The 26025-nt window shown below is 39.7% G+C and overlaps 1 protein-coding gene across 1 annotated transcript in view; it reads left to right on the plus strand.

Moving 5' to 3' along the window:
• Positions 1 to 25119, plus strand: part of ntf3 (neurotrophin 3) — a 47102-nt gene extending 21983 nt beyond the window's left edge. The window contains exon 2 of the mRNA XM_023286315.3: positions 23255 to 25119. Coding sequence (XP_023142083.2) covers positions 23255 to 24142 — 888 coding nt within the window. The 3' untranslated portion in view covers positions 24143 to 25119. The remainder of the gene's footprint in view (positions 1 to 23254) is intronic.
• The last annotated feature ends 906 nt before the right edge of the window (positions 25120 to 26025 follow it).

A 26025-nucleotide genomic window follows, 5' to 3' on the forward strand; every position in this document is an offset into this window, starting at 1 on the left:
ATTCCATGGAAGTGCGAATATCAAAGTCTGCTGATGCTACAGACTTAACAGTTATTAAACCAAATATCCGCAGCGTTCAAGATTCCACTGTTAATCTCTATTTTCACTTTTAAGATACACTACTGTTCAAAAATTTGGAGTCACTTAGAAATGTCCTTTTTTAAAAAATAAAAGCTGTTTTTTCAATGACGATAACATTAAATGAATGTCTAGACAAGTCTAGACGCTGTAAATGTGGTAAATGACTATTCTAGCTGGAAACAGCTGATTTTTAATGGAATATCTCCATAGAGGTACAGAGGAACATTTCCAGCAACCATCACTCCTGTGTTCTAATGCTACATTGTGTTAGCTAATGGTGTTGAAAGGCTAATTGATGATTAGAAAACCCTTGTGCAGTTATGTTAGCACATGAATAAAAGTGTGAGTTTTCATGGAAAACATGAAATTGTGTGGGGGACCCCAAACTTTTCAACGGTAGTGTACATTCAGCTAACTATGACTTAAAACTCCTTCTGTTTGTTGCACATACAGTAATCTGTTAGTAACTTGCAGCTAGAATTCCTTAATGACTGTTGCAAGCAGCAGCCTGTGAGCAGCAGTGAATATTTCATACCAAAAATATGCAGTGCCCCGTACAACCTGTATAATTAGTCCCCTTTTGATATTCCTAAGAATAAAACCAGCAGAAGAAAAAAGAAAAGGTCTGACAGGAGTTGGCAGATCCACTGTGGGACATATATATATATATATAACCGTTCTTCAGGTACAGCACACTGGGAGTCGGTTTCACTAATAAGATTACTTTGCCAAAAGTGTCGTTGTGCAACTGAGACAGCAGAACACACCTGCATCCACCTGGAAATGTGGCCAAAAACAACATACATTAATCCAGCTTGGGATTGATGGACGATGCAGATGCTAAACTCAAGTAACATGTTTGTTTTCACTCCTGAGATTTGGTCATGTTGCTCTGCTTTCTGCCATCAGGGCGTGATGTCTGAGGATAGTTACTCTGTGTGCTGGTGGTTAGGGCTTATCTCTACTGTCCTGCTGTTGCTCCACATGCAGCAGTTAATCACTCATTGTAGAGCAGACGTCTACTACTGTGGTCTGGAAACAGAAATCAGAAGTTAAAAGTGAATGTCAGGTGACTGAAAATGGAAAATGATATCACAAGCTATGAATTATTGCCCCATTGATCTCCGTTTCCACAAACTTTAAAATGAGTCTCTTTGAAATGAGGGACTAAAATATTTGGTTGCATGTCTCCTGCTTTCCTTCCCTCTTGAAGTGTTTCACAGCAGTTGGTTTTCCTTATTAACCCTTTCATGCATGAATTATGATAACCTCAGTCAGTATTTTTTTTTTTTTACCAACTGTTTTTATTCATCTTTAGGCATGAAAAACAAGGTTTGAACTTTATTTTTTTCAACCCATTTTTACAAAAATATATTTGCATGTCCACTCAGATGGACACCATGTATTTTGTTTTAGAAATATGGATTTAACAAACAAATGAATAAAATGATATACAGCGTATCGAACTGTGAAATATGATGTGAACTATAAAATCATATAATGTATGCATAAATAATCAAAACAGTATTGAGGGATTCACTCTCCTGTATAGATTCTCAAGTCTCTCGTTCATTATCCACCGTCTGTCAGCCATATCAGGATGTACTGCCCCAGCACTAACTTACACTGAATGCTTTCATGGCTAGCTTTACTGCAAGGAAACTATTCTAAACTTTGCCAGTATGTCAAAATAAAACTAAAATCTGTTTTATTAGCCAAGTCACAACAGAAAGAGCATACACTCCACTGGCATAAAATTGGACCCGTCTCTGAACTGAGGATAGCATGACACTAATAATAATATCTTGGCATAATACCTTGTGATGCATCCTCAGCCTCCTCTCCCTCAGCACCCTCTCATTGTCCTCAGCTCCACTGTCACTACTACTATTTACTAATCCTTTCCTTTCTGGTAGCCATTGCTCCTCACTTCTACTATCATCGTCCTTCTCACTTGACTGTGGTAATTCCTCTACTATCCTGTAGGCCCTGCTCCTGAGCTCTACAAAATGTAAATATATACAAAAGCTTGAAGTTACAGTCTAAAAACATTAACAAGCTTATTTACAGCCATAATAAGTTCCTTCAGATGATGTATTTTCAAGAACAGCAGCAGTAATAGCCTAATTGTAGCCAATGAATTGTAGTTGAAATATAGCTCATGATGCATGATGTACACTTTAGTAGACATGTGATTAATCTTAATTTCCTCCCAATATTAAATTAATACTTGGAAAATTCTGCAATTACATGACTCCTTAGATGTTACTTGATGTCACCATATTTTTCTTTCCTGCAAGGGTCTCTTTTTATAGCAGCTTTGACCAAAAGAAAATGAGCAACTTGGTGTTTCTGGCTGCCTGTCGGCCATCTTGGTTTCACTCTTTTTTTTATTAATTTGCAATGGCTAGCCAATCACTGGCAGTGCATGAAATGATGCAATAGGATCCACTGGAGTGGCTGATGTGCAACTATGCTATCAAAACTCATGCACATACAAGAAAACAGCTTTTGAATAGCTGTACACTGCAGTGACCTCTATGCATGGAAGGGTTAAGCATCACTGCAGGTAGATTACCAGGCTGACAGAGGTTCCACACTGATTTACTGCTCACTGTCCTTTTCACAACAACTTCTTAAAATAACCATCTTCTCCCACTCACTCCTTTCTGAGGCTCTTTTGCCTCCTTGCCATTTTCATTTTTCATGTGCTCTCCTTCCTAAAAACTTGCCTAGTAGAGTGGATAGGAAGGCCCTGTGATTGTGCTGTTGTGGCCAAAAAACAGTGCATAAACACTGAGTTGTGCATTAGAGCCCCCAGATGCCACAGTTTAGGTCATTTTCGTCAAATGTTCTCCCTCAGACGGGTCAGGATGCCTCAGTAGAACCCTGCTAGTCCAACTCTAATCCATGGCACACAACCACGTGCATGTTAAATAAACTAACAGCAGGCTGCGGATGTGCCTTGTCCTGTTTTGTAGACTGGAAACTCTTCCTATGTGAAAACTGCTGTTTCTTCTCATAGCTGCAGACCCACCTCTCTTTACCTGTGGTGATCCTCAACACAAAAGTTGGCTCATGCTGCTGGCTGACACAGAATGTGATGTTTTCTTCTCTGCTCTAGTCTGATGTCTACGCAGTGATCACAAAAACATGTGAACACAGGTCCTGCTGTTGATAGTTTGGTATCACATGGTTTCTTGACATGATGCACATGTGCGACTGTGACCCGCCACAAACAGTCCCAGAACTTTTTAATCGCGTCACATAATGATAAGATCCAGGTCTATTCAGCCTCCTTTTAGGTCTGTTTTGGTCTCCAATAACTTCTGAGAAATGTCTTGGCTCTCTAGCTGCTCAGTTGGGTTTCTTAAAGTCTGGACTATTCAGATGTGCATTAATATTGTGTGAACATTACTGAAAACCCTGCAGCAGAATGTTGTTCTTAAAGATCACAAAGAAAAGAATACTAACCAGAATAACAAAGAATTGACAACTGAACAATAGAAAGCAAAATATATATAATTATAATAGTTCATTCTCCGGCAGGCCATGCATATGAGCTGGTTTAGACATTGGTTAGACAGGCTAAATGTTGTATTTCTTTCCATACTTTCTCTTAAAGATGGTCGAATTGACTGTAGTTATTACTTCGCCAAGGAAGGTGTCGGAGTTATGTGACAGTCGGCGTTGGTCTGTCTGTCCGGATTTGGATGGATTTTCAGGGAAGGTCAGACATGACACAAGGACCAAGTGATTAGATTTTGGCAGTGATGCAGCTTATAGTCTGGATCCACGGATTTGTTCAAGATTTCTGTATCATTGCAAGATAGCGGCACGGCATCACTGTAACTATGACAACAAATACAGGCCACTTAGAGTCTAAGGCAAGGAGCATGGATGAGTTGTTAGACATCGTTTCAAATGATGATTTTGTTCACTTTTATTTACGTGAGTGCATATTTATAGTATTGTTCTCGACCTCTCACTTTGATATTTGGGATTTAGTAAAAGAAAAATTTGTGCTAAATGCTAACTTTGTCATCTGGTGCTGTGCAGGTACAGTGGGCCTATTTATTGGCTGCAGTTTGCAGACTCAAATGATGAAACGGTGACCTTAAAGATGCGAACAAGCAGCTGTTAACCTTCCTTCTTCCTATGCTTTTCTTTCCTCCCTGTCTTGGCACATCTTTTAGCTGGCTCTGTGTGCAGCCTCTCTGCCAGAAGTCGACCAAACTACTTTGATCCTTCACTTTGTGTTAATCAGACAGATGGGCTGGTGTCTGTCTTGCTCTGACATGTTACTGCTCTACTGCTGGGAAACAGCAAGGCAGAGGGGTGTGTGTTCAATTATTTGTGCCAATATGGAGTGTATTATTAAAACACAATAAGGTTATCCAGAGCCTACAAAAAATATTCACAGCCCTCGGAAGTTTTCCATTTTCATTGCCTTTCAACATTGAATCATGGTTGGATTCTTTTGGCTTTTTTGACAAGAATTTACAAAAAAGCATGAGGTTGTAGTTCTGAGTTTATTTGAACTGGCCTTTAGTTCTTCACTGTCTGTGTCCTTCATGATCCTCTGAGTACACAAAAACAACCACTGGTATGCACATGCACGCACACAAGCACGAGAATGGACGAAAAAGACACATACACTGACAGGAGCGCACATACTTGACAAATAACACAAATGTACATGTTGCACTTGTGAAATTATTCACTGACAAAATCATGAAGTATAAAATATCCGAAAAGGAGTATTATGAAACATAAGCTTTTTTCCTAAAACCCCATCTCAGTTTTGACCATCAGTCACTCAGCACCCCACTCCCATAGTTATTTATGTACATACTTACAAATAAAATATTAAATAATTAACACAAACAAATATTAAATAATCAGTGATATACCCGTGTCAAAACCCCTCCTCCTCCCTGTACCTCATGAAAACCATATTTTCTGCTGCTTTTTAAACTGGGTCGTCAGGTATGTTGGCTTATTAGTTTTTGCTTTGTTTTGTCTTGTTTTGTTGTTTTCTCATGTCTGAATAAAAAACATTAATTAATCAATTAATTCATAATCTAAAACATAAACCTGTGAATAAATACATTTAGGAGAGACGTCTACATATGATGTCGATCCAGAATATATTTTGCTTCAACATAATAAAAAAAAACAAAACACAGCGTTGCAGGAAGTTATCTGTAAGGTTGCTAAAAGTTGGCATCAATTTTAAACAGTCTCTGACTATATATTTAACGGGTTTTCTCCGAATATCTATGCAGCAACTCAACACTCAAAAGATTTGCAAAAGATCACGATAAGACATATTACTTTCTCACAAAACATCAGCTCTTTTGATTATGGTGAAGGAAGAAGAGTCTTCTCACTGTCTCTCTATCTCTGTTTTTTTCTGTATATCTTTGGCAGTGTGTTATATGTCTGAATTACAGTACAATTTCAAACTCATTTCTGCTAAGTTCACTGTACAGATTCGAGGTACACAACTAAACCTCGAGAGAGAGCTGGTTGAAATCATGCCAGTGACTGCTTTCACTTGAAAAAATGTTGCTTATGAGCACAGGGTACATTCCAGTCCTACCATCCGATGTGGTATGCAGAAGATTTAGTATGTCTCAATACAAAGTATGCCAAATGCAGCATGCCAAAAATACCAGGATGTCCGACTATTCCCCTGCGCAGTGGAAGATATATTCTATATATTCTCCAAGCAACAGAATGTTCTTAGTAAGAGCAGCTTTAGTATGTGCTGACAGTAAAAATTAAAAAGTTTGCGATTTGGAACGCAGCCATACAGTAATTCAGACAGCCATTACGTTTACATCCATGACAGAATTGGCAAAACAAATGAATTTCACATCATTTCCAGGAGGCAGAACTCAGAAATACTTTGTGTTGGGACACTCTGGTACTTTGTTTACGCTGAGGCTCAGGTCTATCAAAGTGCTGCTTTGGTTGGTTAACCTCTGCTCTGGACATCTGGACAACGTTTAGAGGTTCACTGAGTCTTTGTGGTCTCTGATGTGGGTTCAAACCCGCAGTGAGCAGCAGTGTCCTTTCTGAACTTTTCCTTTTATGTTGACCCTCAAAAGGAATGTGGATCCTACACCGTTTGTGCAAAGTTTTTATATTCTCACTCTACTTTTGGGGGCTCAGGTGTTTTTACCTGGTGGCATGTGTCCCACTGTCTGATTATTGAAACTGTTTTTAACAAAACAGTTTCAATAATTGCAAAGAAGAAAAAATTGTGGGCAACATTGTTGTAATAAATTTTTAGATATTCACTTTTCCCTTCAAAGCCATTATTTTTTTTAGCTCGTTAATATTTCTTCTTCCTTTCTTCTTTCCTCATAATGTAAAACTTTTTTTAAAGATCACACTTTTCTAAAAATATCTAAAATAAACAACTACTTTCAAAATATTACAAACTTTTTCAAAAAATATTTACTTTTTTCTTAATATCTAAAATATTTCAGCAAGTTTTTTCTGAAAATATTCATACCTTTGTCTAAATATCAGAAAAACTTTAACTACTGTCTCAAAATGTTAGATTTTTTTCAGATTTTTATGTTTTACCTATTAGAACATCTTTGTTCTGGAGTATTTCAACCGTTTTCTTGAAATATTTTCTCTGTCTTTTGTTAGATGGCGTAAATGATGATTAAAAATACTATTAAATATCTCTAATTAAAATGAAGGAATATTATGACTCCATTCTTCTAATGTTCTCAGAGGTTCCACTGGAACTATTTCTAAAGGAGACTCGACATGAATGAGAATGAAGCTCACTGATCAGGTGAGTTTGTTTCACCTGAACAGTCGAGGTCACGATGGTTCCGTTGACTCGTCCTGGTCTTCGTTCTTTGAATGAAAGTCCTGAACAGTAAATGTTGTCACTGTGTTTGATATACATGCGCACACCAAAACAAAGGCATCCCATTTATAAGTCAGTCTACAAGCAAACACACCACAAAAGCCCAGTCTGTAAAAAAATACAGCTGAACTGCTTTCCACATTATGTTTTGGGGGAAATATGTTTTCTGCTGTATTGCATTTCTTTGTCATGTTTTACAGACACGTTCCTAATCAACATATATTTGATTTGTTTTATTGCTGTACTGCTTAGATCAATCAATCAATCAGACCTTTTTTTATATTGCACATTTCATACGAACAAAAATACAACACAATGTGTTGTACAAAAATAAAAATTGCAATAAAACAGTGCAAGCAACCCCTACTCTCACAGTCAAGTTATGAATAAAGGACTCTAAAACACAGGGAACGCTATCCTGTATAACACATGCAATGTGGAAACACCGCATGAGATAAAATAAAGTAAGATAGAATAAGCTAGCTAGATAAATACCTGAAATACAATAAAGGAAATAAAATATCTATCATTAAAATAGAGATAGATAGAGATAGAAAATATGATGGGGCAGAACTCGTCACTCTGGTAACCCAGAAAATGGAAAAGAGGCTTAAAATATGTGGTGAAAGAGTCGGATTTTAATCCAAACCATGCTTTTTTTCTACAGCTAGTGGAAATGAAACTTAACTGGTTAAACAATATTGTTCCCACACATGACATGAACCACGGTTGCCTGTTTGTAAATCCTGTGACTGATGCTTCCACCTATTGCAAACTTTGAGAATACAAATGTTTCCCACTACGTCACTGTGCTACCTTACCAGGAGAACATCTCTTTCTTCCTAAACATAACTGAAAATTCAGTTTAGTTGTATAGGAAGTTCACTTTTGGGAGAGAGGGTTTTCTCAGAGCTGCACATTGGCTTGGTGGTGAGCACTGTCGCCTAGCAGCTAGAAGATCCCCGGTTCATGTCCCGGCCTTTCTGAGATCTTTTTGCATGAAGTTTGCATGTTCTCCCTGTGCATATGTGGGTAATCCAGCTTCTTCCCACAGTTCAAAAACATGCTGAGGATTCGAAATTGTCCATAGGTGTGAATGTGAGTGTGATTGTTTGTCTCTATGTGTAGCCCTGTGATAGACTGTTACCTGTCCAGGGTGTCCCCAGCCTTCACCCTAAATCAGCTGGGATAGACTCCGCCCCCCTGCGACCCTAATGAGGACTAAGCGGTGTATCGATGGATGGATGGGTTTTCCCATAATAACAAAGTCCCCTGAGTGTGTGAGCTCTGAACGCTGCCACCCTGAGGCTGATTATCTGAACCAATCCCTCAGGTGTTAAAAGCTCAAAGGGCATAATCCTGCAGCTACCTGGGACTCTCCCACAATGCACACATAATCCCTCTCACATTTGTGAAGCCAACATATGCATTTGCATGCATTTCTGCGTAAAGTCTGTGGTGGTCACCGACAATTTCTACACTGTGGTCTGCTGAGGCTAAAGCCTGCGGGTGGACAAAACCGAAAGAAGAAGCAACTTATTCAAAAGCCTGACTCAGTTCTGGACCTGGATTATCTACATGGATGCTGTGGAAACTCCTCTCCATCATCCTCTACTCAGTGTCCTGGTCAGACATTCAACCAGACACTAAGACTAAAAGCTGCCACTGAAGGTCAAAGAAGTGTTTCCTTTCTGTGGCTTCAAAATTCCACAAAAAAATAAATAAATTGAAAAAAAAATTTCTGCAGAGGTTAATAGTTTATTTTCTTATTTTGATGTTTCAACACCAGCTTGCATTAGATTAACACCTCCAGTGAGCATGAAGAGCGGGTGAAACGAGGATCTTGGCATTTTTCTCTGGCCCTGTTTTCTACCTCCGTAGTTTGGAAACAGCATCAGAAACAGAAAGTAAGACACATGCACATACATGCACCTGGATAAGTGATTTGCATGAGACATAACTGGTTTGTGTTTACAGTGGAAAATGTGCTGGATTGATCGATCAGTTGCTTTGATTTTACTCTTATATTCTCCTCCTTTACTCATGGATAGAATTTCTTCCGTGACACATGTTGAAATGAAAACTCATTTGTAAGACCTGATCCTGTGACACTTGTGTTGGAGCTGGTGTTTGAGGAGGGTTGCTTTTCAAAGACTCCTGTGGCTGAGCAGGGCTTTAGCTGAGGATGAACACACAAGCGGATAGAGAAAGGAGAAAGAGGAGAAAGCAGTGAAGTGAGGATAAATAAGAGCAGATAGGAGGGTGAGATGATGAGCGGATGAAGAAGGGATAATGTCAGACATTGACCCAATGGCTCTTGATCCCCGTAAGCTGAAATTATGAAGAGAGCAAAGGGGTGAGAGAAGTGTCCCTGTAGTGTGGACAAATGTTTATTCCTCCAAAAATAAAATCTAATTTTCAAATTTTCTTTTCATTTTGACATGAAATCCCCACATGTTATCTGTAATCATCTGCACTTGACCTGAAAACCTCAAGATTTGTCTGTTTTATACTGCAGGTCTTGTGACAGTAGGTTGGATGCAGTTTTTATTTTTCTTGGTGTGCAGCCGGTCATTGCATTCCTCTATTGCCGTTGGGATTTAAGTTACTAAATGATCATCTATTGAATTAAATTTTAAAAAAGAGACACAAGGATGTGCTGATTACAGAAATACAGAAAAATGTTTAGAGTCACTTAGAAATGTCCTTATTTTTGAAAGAAAAGCATTTTTTTCGCTGAAGATAACATTAAATTAATGATAAATCCAGTCCAGACATTGTTAATGTGGTAAATGACTATTCTAGCTGGAAACAGCTGATTTTTAATGGAATATCTCCATAGAGGTACAGAGGAACATTTCCAGCAACCATCACTCCTGTGTTCTAATGCTACATTGTGTTAGCTAATGGTGTTGAAAGGCTAATTGATGATTAGAAAACCCTTGTGCAATTATGTTAGCACATGAATAAAAGTGTGAGTTTTCATGGAAAACATGAAATTGTGTGGGTGACCCCAAACTTTTGAACAGTAGAGTAGAAAGTAAACAGAGAAAGTGAAAGGAAAGTGTTGCATGGTTATCCCATTCAGTTATTTCTAACAGCTAACAATCACTCAGCCAGCTCCATTTCTTGCACATGTGGACATAGTGTCAAAATTTCCAAGTGTCTTTATTCACGTCTTACTTCAATGCACTGAAAGTAGTTCAGCCTCGGCTACACCTTTTGCATTAATTACGCTTACAGTGCAGTTATTAGTATTCTATAGTAAACAAGAAAAGCACTCAGACGGCAGTACTCCGCCGAGGCTGCTCAGTCGCTGCATCATTTCCGACAGCTGAAATTGTGAAAAAATTTGTGATGGAAATCACGATCCTATAGAATGTGATAATTTAATATAGATGTATCCACAAACAAAATGACCTTGCGTTGAGCACAAGTGTGTGTTATGCATGTGTACGTTATGTACAGATACCGAATCGTGTGACCTAAATATGTAGCGGGTGGCGGGAATTGATGGGACTCAGAAACACCCCCACAATTTAATCAATTGTTCCTTGTATCATTTATGACGGATAAATCCGGATAAGTCCACAGCTTTGGATTTGTAGTAGGATCTCAATCATGTGATCATCAGCAGGCAGCTGACGTAGTGTTCATTTATTGTCATAGTTACAGTGACCTTGTGCCACTATCTCACAATGATACAGAAATCTTTAACAAATCCATGGATCCAGACTATAAGCTGCATCACTGATAGACTCTAATCACTTGGTCCTTGTATCATTTCTGACCTCTGAAAATTTCATCCAAATCAGTTAGTCCAGTTTTGAGTAATGTTGCTAACAGACAGACGGACAGACAGACACCGATTGTCGCATAACTCCGCCATCTCTTGGGGGAGTAATTATCTAAGTAGACATGACAGCATTAGTTCATCTTTCAGCTCAAAGTGTTATTTCCCAGTAATGTTCTACTTCACAGGCGTTTAGCTTGGGGTGCATCACTTTTTGTGAAATCCATTTTTCCAGGAATTTGTCATCTTAAAGTGCAAAGAGAACAGTTACATCAGCTCTAAATGGCATTACACAGTCCTACAGCTATTTCTACTGAGGGTTATAGGCCTGGGCAAGTCTTTATCTGATGTCTCTAACTCCTTGTTAAGTGGTTATTGTCATTCATTCAAATTCCCTTGGAATCTTATTGGAAACCTGGGCTTTGCATGTTCACAATGGAGGAAGTAGTTCTTGTGCGTCACTGAAGTCCACACAGGTCCAAGTTGACCCATATGCAGACATCTCTGTGCATTTGAAAATTTGATGGTCCGCACTGCACATGTGCCAGGAAAACAAGTTGTGCTTAAAACAAAGGTTTTTTATGAGGAGGGACTGTGTGAGGAGATTCTTGGTCATCCACAGCTTTTACAAGAGTTTCAATTGAAGTAGTGGCTGCTGGACTGCTCTGTCTGCCTGCTGTGCTCAGGACAGCTCCAGAATAATCCCACTGACATGGTCCTAGCCCAGTCTGACACTAGCTGCTGTATTCTGTAAAAAGTGCAAAGTCACAGCCTTTCAGAAACATCATGGCGTCACCATGGACCTGTTGTGGTATGAACGGAACCACGAGTGCTTCTACTGCGTGCTTTCAAGGTCCACTTTTCTGGACAGGCAGAAATTCAGAATTTGCCTTAACAACTGATTCTGAATGCTCTTTTTCATTTTATTACTGCCTGCAATATTTCAAACTGATCTACTCATAAAATAAATGACAAAAATGATGCTTTTTGAGGTATTTCTAAAAATTACAGTAGTCTAACAGCGCTATCCTCTGTGGAAAATATACTGTTTACTGTGGCTGCTTCACAAAAAAGTCTTTGATCCGGATTGATTTCACCATTTAAATGTTATCATGGGGAAACAGCAGCCAGAGGAAATGTTGGAGGATATGAGGATACAATACTTTTATATATGACTGGCACAGTTATAGTACAGTAGATGGCGATGCTGATATCAGTGACATAAGACCACTAATAGTACCACTGGATTACATGCTGCAATGATTCCTGTAAATACCTTGTCTGTAGGTAGACAATCTGAATCTAGCCCGGCAATCATAGTAGGCTTTGACAAAGACTGTGCAGAATTATGAAGACAACATCTCTGATTCTTGTTCAGTACTTTTAAAACTTCACTCTGTTTGTTGATTTAACCCCTAACGACTCATATATGTGCAGCAGTGGTCCACAGTTAGAAGTTTTGTCCACGAACATAATCTTTCCCTGCCTTAAAATTTCCTCGATGTAACTACACCATTGATTGTTCCAATACACACAGATCAATGTAGTTCCTGCCACTCTCTCCGCTGCTAAATCACTTTAGCTCCAGCACACCAGCTCACCAAAACTCTGTTCAAACCCTGTAAAACTCGACACGATATTTTCAACCACACATTCAACACGTGTTGGAATGAGAAACTGATTCTGAAAAAGAATAATGATGCAAAAAGCTCCACCCTACAAGATGACCGGATTGTTTCTTAGATGTATTACCCATGAAACCTAAGAAGTCAGAATTTTCTCCAACTTTCATCAAGGTGCAAGTACTTAGCTATGGCAGTGACTGCTTATTTTGCTCATGATGTGTCTCTTACCATATAAAAAACATATGAACATGTTAATAAGGTTAAAAAATAAGTTAAGCTATCCATACTGTGTTGATGATAAATCAGTGTATCACACTTTTAACAAAAGCCTCTAGAAACAGCTTATTGCCATCCAGACAGCAAATACTATATTTATATTCTGAGTACATTTTTACACACAGAATTTGAACTACAAAATTCATACGTGAGCTCATCCAAACCTTTTTCATGGCCTCTGCATGTAAAAACTAACAATAAATGTCCCATCCAGCCTGCTCCTTCTCCTCCTTACTGCCTGCAGTAAAAAGATTATCCAAATAAAGCTGACATTTAAATAAAGAAAGCAGTTCCTATTTTCTATAATCTTAGGATGTAAAAGCTGACACCCATTAGAACGGCTTGATCAAGCCCTGACCTGTCCTCAAACTTTTGGCTTGCGTGTCAATGATGGAGAATCAAGGTAGAATAAAAGGCTTGGAGAATAAAAGGCCTGCATCTCTGCTTTATGTTGCTGATGTACTTCCAATGTGGTTTCGATTAGCGTCCGCCCCTCCAAGTGTGAGGGGTAACTGGTTCATCAAGTGAAAAAGTTCAAGTGTCTCAGCCTCACAAGCGTGTAATGCAGCAGCTGCAGTGTTACAACCTTATCTGGACTGTTTTGGTGAAGAGGTTGTCTGAAAGCTAATCTTACAATTTACTGCTCACTTTTACATTAAAACCAACACTTGTGTTCATGAGCTGTGGGTAGCTGAGAGGATGGAGCAGCAGATGCAACTGGTTGAAACATAAGGCTCTTTCGAAGGGTGTCACACATTATCTGTCCATCTACAACATTGTTATATAGTAACGTTGTTGTCAACTGGAGCCATTTTGAAACTGTCCATACAGGAAGCTGAGACTATGTGTTGTATTTTATTGTTGGAGCCTGTCAAAGAAGAATTTCTGTCACCATTTGGGACAGACAATAAAGTCTATCTATCTATCTATCTGTCTATCTATCCATCTATCTGAGACTTGGCTTCCACAAAGAAATCCTGCACTCGTCCTGTATGTTGTCTTTTGTCCATGATGTCCATGTTAGTCTTCATTGGTTCAAGGGTGCTTTTTCTGACATGGAGCTGTCTGCTGTTACTGTCAGACTCACTTTTAGCAAACTTGCAGTCAGGTTGAATTGTGTGCGACAGTGAAATATGGTGTAAGTTTCTGTTGTCTAATGGGATAGACATTTATGTATGTAATACTGTATATAATCATAAAAAGGGAGAAGGGGCTATTTCTGTCTAATTCCTGTGAGGACTGAGCAGTTTCAGAATCAGCAATAATTTCTTGCTGGTATTTGCCATATCACTCTTCACCCGATCCCAGTAAACAAACAGACTCTGTCTTGTTCTGTAGTGTGAAAAGTCACAAGAACAAAATTCATTTGGACTCACGACCACCCAACACTTTTACACAAAAATGAATACAAAGAACTTCGTAGGTTCTTAGGTGCTAGTGCACCCAACAGGAAATTATATCACGTGTAGAATTTATAATTTTCCTCTTTTCTGGAAGTGTTACTGTTATCCATCAGCTCTCTTTCAAATGCCACCACTGTTTGTTCAATAATGTTTGAAAATGTTTTATTTTCTTCAGTAAATGGGCAAAGACTATTCTATAGCCTATATAATGATTTTGATCATGATATTGATATTATGTTATTAGCTAATGTATAGCTACTATACTTCAATATTTGTTCATTTATCGCAAGGCATATTGTTATTGCAATATTGAACAATGCTTTTGTACATTGTGGATTTTTCACATATCGTGCAGGCCTCGGGCAGCGTTAACTTTTACTTCATCAAGTACAGATTTTCTGAAAGATCATTAGGTTGGTTGCATTAGTCTGCTTGTTGAAGTGCCAGTTGGTCGGATATTAGGCTCATGGCGATGTGTCTGTCTTTGTACAGTGTAACGCTTATAGCGTTATTATTCCAACACCTACTGGGAAACAGCCAATTTGGTGTCTGCTGCCTGAAAGCAAGTATGTGGAACAACTATACGTTAGACACAGCAGTGGTTTGATCTAAGCACTAACTTCAGCGTGCTAACACACTGATGATGTTTCCACTAGGAATATCACGAGAAACAACAGTTTTTGCTACGGTGAGACAAAATTCTAGAAATGTGAGGATACTTTTTTCTTTGGTACTTAAGGGTGTTGCTGAAGGAAGTGCGGGTGAATTAACAGGTCCATTGTGACCTTATTTTAGCATGATGTGGTTGGGTTTTCCCAGAGAGTTCTCCAGCTAAAAGATTAACAGTGTGGTTCATTGACAATAAAAAATCCAACAAGACATCTTTTGTTAAATTGAAGTCACATGAGGTGTTGTTATGTGGGGTGACAAAGTCCCTAAAACACTACATTTCACTTTCACCCAGTAGTGAGACTGTATTTAGTACACAGTACCATTTGAATGTCACATGAAGTATATATTTTCCTGGACTAATTATCCAGTTAAGTGTGAAGTACAGTGCTGAGAGGCATATGGTGAATTTCAGGCTTACTGCTTTTTCCAATCATTTCCTGTTTGAGGAGGGAAGTCAGTTTAAGGAAAACTATGCAACAGATCATCAGTTAACAGTTAACAGTTAACAATTTCCTGTCCTGAACACCAGGGCACAGAATCTCTGGTGACATGAGGATTACGTGAGGAATCCTCTGATTGTTCCCTGAGGCCTCAGATGTTTCTTCTTGTCCCTACCTGTTCACTGAATAATTTACAGCAAGTACAGTGTGTTTACTCATTCACCTGCGTGCACTGAATCGGAGTCAATGTTTCGGTGATTACTTCAGCCACACCTGTGGTTTGAGAAAGTGTTCAGACCTCTGTGGTTAAATGAGCAATTTGGGTTCCTCAGAAAATCTTGCTCAGACCGCAAGCTAGAGGCAGTGTTGGTTGTAATGGTTCCAAGAATAACTCTGTGGAAAAGAAGACACCAGCTTGATCTCGTCTTTGCCACTCTATGACCAATCACCCATCAGTGAGCTCAGGTGTTCAATCAACAAGCCAAGCGTATCATATGCCTACCTTGGCAACTGAGTGGAGCACAACACAACAGTAAAACACTTGCCTAACTCTGTGTAGGTCTCTCTCATGCCAAACAGCTCTGAAATGTAATGTCTGGCACTGAGACATTGACAGTGGATACTTTGGGTCCTGTGGAGTGTTATCCTGATACAACATTTCTATCCTGATGAGAGTGGTCTCTTCTAGGATGAGAATGCTCACATCCATAGGGTCTCAGGGGTCACTAAATAGTTTGATGAAAATAATGTGAATCAGATGATGTGACCTTTGCAGTCACCAGATCTCACATATGGGAGGTTTTGAACCAACCATCATTAAGGGTGCCATGTCTCCTAGAGTTTCACAGACTTAGAGAATCAAGTCTACAGAACAATGAAGCCATTATTACAGTATGTGGTGGCCCCATACCTTACTAAAACACTTTTTGTTGTTCTTCTATTTATTGGTCATCTGTAGGTATCCTTTCTGCCTAAGACAAAAACATGCAGTTTGGACAGCCCAGACATTCAGTTTAACAGGTTTGAAGAGAGACTGAGCTGCAAGTTCAGATTACCAACTTTCTTGCCTCTCAGTTTCAGACACTATTAAACAATCCAACATGCACTTCAGCACTGTGTCTGCACAGGAGGTGTAGCGAGTGCAGTCAGCTAGAAGAGCAAGAGCAGCTTTACTCCTCTGTCTGTTAACACAGATTGTGTTCAGGCTCAGTCCTTGGTCACTTGTATTTGGCAGAACTGAGAGCCTAAAACATATTTACTGTCACACAAGTAAAAGAGAATAAATTGGACTGGAGGTGTAAAAATACATTGTGGCTTCTGTAGAGAGGTTGATTAATTCAAACAGAAGCGAATGACTGTAAAACAGGCTGAGATGCTGAGCAAGTGGACAAGTGTTCCCACATACCTGTTCTTTCTATTGGTGTTATCCATGTTAGCACTGTGGTACTATTCTGCTGACAACATAACGTCTGAGTTTTATCTAAAAGAAAAAAAAGAATAAATAATAGGAAATCAGTTTGTCATTAATTATTAGCCCTGTGACCACACATTCAAACCTAGTTAGTTTGTAAATAAATTCACCTTGATGCTTTTGAAACAAGTGGACTAATATCCTGACAATCTGTGGTTGCACTCCAATATATTGTTTCACATTTTATGCTTAGGGAGCATTAACATCTGCCAGCCTTGTTCTCTTTTTCCTCATCTCTCTCACACAAACATTTTGACTTTCAATGACTAAATTTACTCCTTAACCTTTAACCTTTGTGTTACCAAGAACTAATTATATGCTTAACCCTAAACCCTCGTCCTAAATACCATCTTGTACCAGCGAGGACAGGCAAAGTGTTCTCAGTGTGTCCTTGTGCGGACATTTGCTCCTACAACACGCAGAAATACAGGCCAGGATATAGCACACACAGACTCTCAATATCACCTTGGTCAGTGAGAAAGTTGTCGCTCAGCCACAGTACCTTGTTTTCCTCCTAGAGCCTGAATGTCAACATCATAGACTACATGGAGAGCTTTCATGGCAGTGATTATAGCAGCAGAAGGGAAAAGTAATTTGTGGGGTGAATTGTTTTCATGAACACATGCTTGATTTATGAAGAGAACCTTATTCTTGTATTTTTGGACTTACGTATTAAGTGGAGTGGAAACTTACAGTTTACGTCAGTTGTCATTAATTTTATAACAAGTCCTGTCCCATTTTAAGGACCAGCAGGTATTACTGTACTGAAATTCTTTTTAATGTGCACTATGTGACTATGTTTGCATCACTGTTTGCTTTAACTGTGTGTGTCATTCAGAACAACTGATGGTGTTTATTTGCAGTGTCGCCAAATTTAGCATTTTTCTGGTCTCCCCAGGCTGGGCAGGGTGTGTACAGAAAGGGTTTTGGGTGGATTGTGTTAGTTTTGGCTATTTCTTAAAAGCTGTGTTGATAGAAATGATGCTGCAGCCTGGTCTCACGCCCGACTCGTCACTTACAGGAGCTCTGTTTGGATCACAGATTGTATCGACGGTATGAAAAGCCTAACCTATGTCAATGTGCTTAAAACCTGCATTCCCTCTAACAAGCAGCAGGGGGTGACTCCTCTGTTCGCAAAAACAAGTCAGATTGTATAGACATCTATGGAAAAATGACCCTACTTCTTACTTGATTTAGTACCATGGCAAACATTTTCCTAATGAGTTTTTTGTCTCAATCGCTAGTTTCAAGACTGTTTCAGTACAGCATGATGTTCATTTTGTAGACTATGGTCCCATTCAGATTTAAATAGATTGTAGCAATTAAGCAGCATGTTTTAGGGCAGGGCTACCTTGTGATAGGCCTTTACTATATCGCATACCCAGTGTTCTGAGGATCTGTCAGATCCACCGCTGCTAGTTGCTACACCTGCTTTCAAAAGACCAAGATGGCGATGGCCCAATGCCAAACTCAAGGCTTCAAAACCGTCCTCCACAAACTAATGGGTGATGTCCCAGTCACTGTGTACATCTTTTATATACAGTACAGTCTATGGTCAGTGCCTCATTGTTTCACATTTGAACACACGTGGTACCCTTTAACATAGTTTTTCATCGTGTCCAGTAGACTTATAAACACCTTTAAATGTCAGAAATGGACACTTTGAAACCATGAATCAATGATTATGAATGTTCTCTACTGATGTAGTCACTGTTGTTGCTCTTCAGGCAACAGCAAGTTTGCCTTAAAGCACATGGCTAATGTTGTGAAAGGGTATATTTTAACTCAGATCTGTTGGCTCAACCAGCAGCCAACAGCAAGGAAGAAACTTTAGGTCACAAAGTAAAGCACAAGGGAAACAATGTACTAGTCTGACATGTGACACAGACCTCAGTCTGCTGAGTGAACGTCTCCTCCAACCTCATTATAAGGTTCTTTTGAACTAGAAAAACTGTCCACTGTTCTTTTTGTTTCGGTCTGGAACAGGTGCACAAACATTTCACTGAGCATTATACTATGAATAATTGTGTTTGTGATAAAGGTCTTGAATCTTGAATCTTGAATTCACTGACGTCACATATTCATGTGGGTGGCAAAGACACCAGACGACAGGTTGACTGTTGCTGTGTCCAGCTGTCCACAGGTTTAAGTAAAGAGGACTGACATGGCACTAGCGCTGGGCTCAACAACCTTTTCTCCCAGAGAATAAAATAAAATATGCAATTTCAAATTGGTATGACACAGAGATGCAGGCACACTTGTTACAATAAAACCCACACAAAAAAATTCATCCACACAAATGTGACAGTAAAACCTCTAGCATGTTGAAAAATATAGTTTTATGATAACTGTGTAAGTTTGAAGCTGTTTATTCCCTCATCACATTACATACCATCTGTGAATGAGTTTGCAGCAATATTGCAGTGATGCTTCTCACTAGACCTGCACACAACTGCTTTGATTTATAAATAACAAAGCAGTACGTGTGTATGTCTTTTCTGAGCCACTGATTGTAAGGTGACATTGCTGTTGAACACATTCCCCCTCCCTTCGCCCATACAACAGCTGTATCATCCAGCCAAAACACTGCTGATGGGAACAAGTCACCTCGGTTTGCCTGAGGCTGTCTGGGAAGCCCGCTACCTTCCACCTCTTTCTTCCTCGTCTCTATGAAAGACATTTGAACGTTCATTCATCCTTTGCTTATAGGCATGTCTTTTTAACTTGTGTTCAAGCAGAAAAGTATAACTGAGCATGACACTGACACACAACAGGATATGTTGTAGCTGGTGATCATCAAACACAATCTTGCTATTCAAAAATCGACTCCCAAGTGTTTCGTAATGGGTTTATTACTAGATGGTCTCACATGGGTTTTGCTGTGAGAAGAAGCATCTTTTGAAGTTTAAGGATTCAGTTCTTTAAAATGTCATAACTCTGCCCTAAGCAATTTTTAGAAAACCATGTTTTATGTAATACTGCAGTAAAAGCACCTCATTGTTGGTTTTACTGCACATCAGAATCTGAAAAGCTATCAAGGAATGCTGCATGGTTAGATTGTTTTTACCATGCAAGTCAGCGAAAGCGAATCCTACTAGCAACTGACAACTGAGTGCATATTTCTAATGAGGAGATGAACAATCTTTGCAGTTAAAGTCGAGGCTGATGTAGATTTGTCACTTTGGACAGAGGCAGGTCAGTTGCTTACCTCTTTGTCTAGTCTTTCTATAGTGCAGACATGAAAATCATTTAGTCCATCTCTTGGAAACGCAAGCAGACAGACATGTTTTCCAAAAATGTTGAACTCTTTAGTCTAAAAAATGACTGTAAAAGGCAGTGCAGGAGAAACTAGAGAAGCACTCAGAGAGCGCAGTACTCTGCCAAGGCTGCCCAGTTGACGTATCATTTCTGATGGATGAACTCTTTAATAAAAAATGACCTTGCACTGAGCACAGGCATGTGTTATGCATGTGCACGTTATGTATTGATACCGAATTGCATCTAAATTATTCTGTTGATCAGTTTATCACTTTTGCCAAGCCTTTGTTTTGCTAGTGTTAAAATAACCGTTCCCTCCATGCTTTTATTTTGAGGGCGTATTTTTAATGTTATGGGCTTTAATTTTGTCACCATTCCAGCAGCACAGGAAGTGTTTATCTAAGAAGCAGCTTCTTGACATGACGAAGAAGCTGCTGAAAAGTCCGAAAATTCACATAAAGATGAAAGAAAACAGTCCGTTGCTGTTGCTGTCTAGTAAAGGATGTGTCTAAACTTAGAAGCATTGAGCTGGAATGGGGGCAAGCTCTTACTGTGTTTCCTGAAGAAAGGAGTGAAGGACAGAAAGGTGAATTTGTGTTCAAAATAAGGCTGACGGCTGAACGTGAAGGCTTTGTGAAACACCAGGAGCTTCACCATTGTCTGGCTGGGGTTTGCTACATTGCGCGACCTAAATATGTAGCGGGCGGCAGGAATTGATAGGACTCAGAAACACCCCATAGTTTAATCAATTGTTCCTTGTATGATTTCCATCTGATTAATCATGGTCATTTTGTAGTAGGATCGCAATCATGTGATCGTCAGCAGGTAAAGGACACAGTGTTCACGTCATGGTTACAGTGATGCCGGGCCGGCAGCTATATCTGGCAATGGGAAATCCTTAACAAAGCCGTGGATCCAGATTATAAGCCGCATCAATGCCAAAATCTAATCACTTGATCCTTGTGTAATTTCTGACCTTCCCTGAAAATTTCATCCAAATCTGTTAGTCTGTTTTTGAATAATGTTTCACACAGACAGACAGACAGATTCACAGACAAACGTACGCCGATCATCACATAACTCCACCTTTCCTTGGCGGAGTAATGAATAAAAACACTTCCACCAGGCTTGCAGGGCTGTTGTCCAGTAGTTGGAGACTGACTGGATTTGGAGACTGTTGGAGGATACGTTTTTGAAGGATATGCAGAACATCATAAATGAGAGGTAATCAGTTCCTTTTCCTCCAGGAAATGATGACTGACTTAAACAACCTTTCTGAGAACTACGAGCTGAAAACCTGGGAGAGAACTGGTTCAAACCGGAGAAGATGGTTGCGTGCAACCAAGTTAACTGTAGGACAAATGTCTTTAAGGACACTGAAGCTTAGAACAGAGCCAAGCCATAAATCAATGCATTAGAAGTAGCGTCTTGGTAACATCTTTGCCAATACCTGGCAGCAATATAACTAGACTCATGGCTGCAGTAATGCAGAAGTCTTAGACTAATATGTCCGGAGGTTCAGACTAGAGTTGGATTTTGATCATTTTGGACAGTATGCATTTAGGAAATGTGATGATATCATATGAAAAGTTTAATAGGTATGTTGATCTGCAGTGCAAAAAATATTTTCACAAAAAAGGCTGTAAACTTGTGAGATGCTTGTATATTTAATGGAGATATTTTTGTGACAGGACTGGTCACCTTAGCAATGTTAAGAAACAACCTGAGCTGTTTAATGTTTGCACAGGTGTATATCAACCCTAACCACAATCTTTTCCTGAACCTAACCAAGTAGTTTTGTTTGTTTTGTAGCACAGACAAAAGCAGATAGCTACTGAAAACAGTGACTGAAAACTGCAGGATACAGCAGGAAACAACAGACAGCGGCAACTGAAAACAGCAAGTGAAAACACAGAACAGATAACAGCAACTGAGAAAGACAAAACAGTGGTTAGCCTAACCCTAACTCTGTGAACTAACATACATACTGCACTTTTGATGTGAGACTACACTGTAAAGAGAAAATTTAAAAAGTGAAACGTACCCTGACAGCTTAATGGCTCAACAGTCATAAAGGCTATTTCTGGTTGTTCCTTGTAGACAAGATCTTTGTGTGCTGGAAAATCTTACCTATCATTAAATATAAAGTTGACCAATTTGACCTTTAAGCATCTCTATAATTACCAAGAATTTTGGTATCCAACAGTTAGGCAACTGAATCTGTTCTGTTCACTAAGAAGTAGGGCGTTCCCATCTGGAATCATCCAGCTGGTATGGGGATGTAAGCTGGAAACCATCCCATTACAAAACTATCACTCTACCAAGTAAACTACTGTTACTATTCAACACTGCAAAAAAGCCTTGTAAATTTCAAGGCCAAACTTTCCAAATGTAAGCATGGTTTCACTCACAATCAGGCTGTCTGACCATTAAAATAGTACTTGAAATCTCTAAATAGGATCAAAAAGGCAAAGCAAAAAGACCTTCAAGCAATCTGAGCCTAGGTAATGCAAAAGAAGTGTATGGATAAATAGATATATGCCTTGTTTCTAGTTAAGAGCAACTCAAAAACTAAATTTCTTAAGCTGATAAGGCAAGTAATACTTAACTTTAATTCAACACTGTCCTTAGAAAGCACCAAATAATCCTTAAATGGTAAAAACAAGACGAGCTACATTTTTTAATCTAAATATAAAGTTTAAAATCTTGAGATCATGAAGACATCGATACAAGTGTGATGGGACAGAGACGCCTTATGGGGACACAGCTAAGTGTGCGGACAAGTGACAGGAAGGTTTCAGTGTGCAAAAGAACACTAGTTCCAAGTGACTCGATGTGTTCCTCAGAGAAGAATTGTGGGTGTTTTATGGCCGCATGGTATGTTGCACATGTTGCAGCATGTTAGTTCCCATGATTAAGGTGTGTTCAGTTGGAGACACGCACTGCTGCTGTTATTTACATTCTGGTAACTGGGCTGAAGCCCAACATTCTTGCAAAGCCTTAAATTGTAACACAAATAAACTAAGATTTTTGAAGTGTGACACTGTATAAGCCCCGTCCCTTACGACAAAACTATGCAACCCTTCCCATTATATTGGAACAGGCCAACAGCCAACAACTCCTCCCTTTAACGATTTTTAAGTTTCATTTATTTGAGATGGACATCAGTAAAAATGATATCTTTGTAAACTGCAAGTCAAAGTCACTGAATTATAAAATGCGTACAATGTCTTTCTGCATTCAGATTTGACTGTTACTCTGAAGAAGGGTTCATTTCTGAGGACAAGTACCAGAAATGGAGCATCTTTTAAAAGTTTATCTCTTTCTGTCTTTGCAGATCTTACAGGTGAATCTAGTGATGTCCATCCTGCTGTATGTGATGGTCCTCGTGTACCTCTATGGTATCCAGGCAACCAACATGGACAGCAGTCACCAGGGGCAACAACAGCAGCAGCAGCAGCCAAGCCCCGACCCTTTAAACTCCCTCATCATCCAGCTGCTTCAGGCTGACCTGACCAGGGGGAAGAGCAGGGGCAACCAGAGCCAGCAGGGGAAGAGCAGGGACACCGAGTCGCAGGACACGCTGCCTCCTCTCCTGAGCGCAAACTTTCCTCTAGAGGAGCAGGGAGACAGGGAGCAGTGGGGGGCAGGAGGTCGCAGTGGCGGGAGCAGTGATGGACTCATGGACCAGCAGGTCATGCTGTTGAACACTGACCTCCTCAGGCAGCACAAGCGGTACAACTCGCCTCGAGTGCTGCTGAGCGACCGGCCGCCACTGCAGCCGCCACCGCTGTACCTCGCAGATGATTTTGTAAGCGGTGGACCGGACGGGATGGCAGCGGGAAACAAAACACGAAAGAAGCGTTATGCTGAGCACAAGAGCTACCGAGGGGAATATTCTGTTTGTGACAGCGAGAGCCAGTGGGTGACGGATAAAACCCAAGCGATGGACACCAGGGGGGACCCTGTGACTGTTCTGGCCAAAATTAAAACCAGTGCCACGCAGGACATCAAACAGTACTTTTATGAGACACGCTGTCGAACCCCCAGACCCTTCAAGGGAGGCTGCAGGGGCATCGATGACAAAAACTGGAACTCTCAGTGCAAGACGACGCAGACTTACGTACGAGCACTGACGCAGGTTCGCAATTCAGTGGGCTGGAGATGGATACGCATAGACACTTCCTGCGTTTGCGCGTTGTCGAGGAAGCGTCATAGGACGTAAATAAAACAAGCCTTGCTGGGGACTACCTGTTTGGAATTCTACATCCCATATAGGATTTAATTTCCACTTCACAGAGCTCTCCACCAAAGGATTATATGTCACGGTGGCGAACAGCAACGTTGTGCTATTAAGTGATACTTCTACTGAAGAAATCTTGGGTCCATTTAAAGGATATTTCACACCAATGTGCTGCACATCCACACGCTGGTGCAGCACTACTGTTACGGAAGAACTCACATGAGAGGGTCTGGGGAGGGAGGGAACGAGAGTGTGAGGGAGAACTGTACATATAAATTATTTAAATTATATGAAATGCATGTAGTTTATACATGTTTATCTATCTATATATGACGTATGAATATATTTGTGTTATTTATTGAACGAAGTCTTCTTCAAAAGGAAAACAAAATGTCTATAAAAAGAAATGAAACAAGCTATGAACTCACTTTGAGACTATGCAGCAGAGCTGGGCTGCAAAGGTGCTTCACAGTAAGACTTTACATGTGCCTTGACCAGTGTGGCTGCAGAGCAGACAGGTAGGACACGGTGACTCATGCACAGCAGTGGCCGCACAAGTTTTGGAAGTGAACCCAAAAAGTGACAGAGCTGCAGGGGCGTGTCCTGTCCAAATTCTTAGCATTAATGACGCAGATTACTCTATCAGAAGCTACGAGACATCCTACGACCAAAACAAAGATTTGAGATTTGTGACCAAACATATGCATTCACACAGCACTCACAATTGACACTACTTTTATGATGTAATGCACAGCGAGTCCATTTATTCCTCTGGGAGACAGTTTTGTCAAATAAAAATAGAAACTCCTCTTGTGGAATCTGCTGGCAGTGACTGATGGAGATTCAACTGTTTGGTTTTCCACAGACCACCGTGACTGTTCACCAAGTTTTACTCTCACCTGATATCATGAGCTGTTTTTGTTTCTTCCTTTTAATAAAAAAAACTTATATTTCTTAAATTTGGAAACATTTCATTAACAAATATACATTTCAGACTATTGTGGTGCCAAAGACTAAGATTTCTTGGGTTATAGTATATTGCATTTCTTCACCAACTAATACAGCCTTCCATCAAGATCAGTTGTGACCTGCTGACTTTGCAGCTTTGGTGGGTATGTTCCCTCAGTGAGTTATTAGGCAAATATTATTTGTTGTATATAAGCAGCTACAGATGAAAGTCAGAGTGTGAGGTTAAATAATGTAATGGTTTAGATAAGACTAGTGATAACCTTTAAGTAAATGCACCCATTGGGACAACAGCCAGAGTTATGTTGGACTAAACTAATTACAATTTAATGGTCAAAGTTATAAAGTCATATGACACAGAAAACCTTTTTTGGCCATCACTCAAGAATTCATGCTCATGCCATATTTCACACAGATGTCTAATAGAATGATGCAGTGATGACATTTTAATATCCAAAAGGTCAAAGGTCAACTTTACTGCTTCATCAGTATGTCCCAAAACACTTTTCTGGCCTTTATTCAACACCGTAACTCAGGAACAGAGGGCAGACACTGACCATATTTGTCATTTGGTTGGATACTGAACTGGTGACACTACTATTGGGAGCCCACCTTGAAACTGTGGTGACTGTACAGATTTTCTGTGTCATATTTGTGTTCATCCATATTTAGAATCCTACTGTCACGGCTACAAAGAATTTGACTCTGTTTTTGTTTCTCCCAATGAACTTATATACATTACTGTTCATATGTTTCAGGTCACTTAGGAATGTCCTTATTTTTGAAAGGAAAGCAGTTTTTCAATGAAGACACTACATACAAAACATTAACTGAGTCATAAATCCAGTCAGACATTGTTAATGTGTAAATGACTATTCTAGCTGGAAACAGCTGATTTT

The sequence above is a fragment of the Amphiprion ocellaris genome, chromosome 21 (genome assembly GCF_022539595.1).
Source record: "Amphiprion ocellaris isolate individual 3 ecotype Okinawa chromosome 21, ASM2253959v1, whole genome shotgun sequence".
NCBI classification, from domain to species: domain Eukaryota; kingdom Metazoa; phylum Chordata; class Actinopteri; family Pomacentridae; genus Amphiprion; species Amphiprion ocellaris.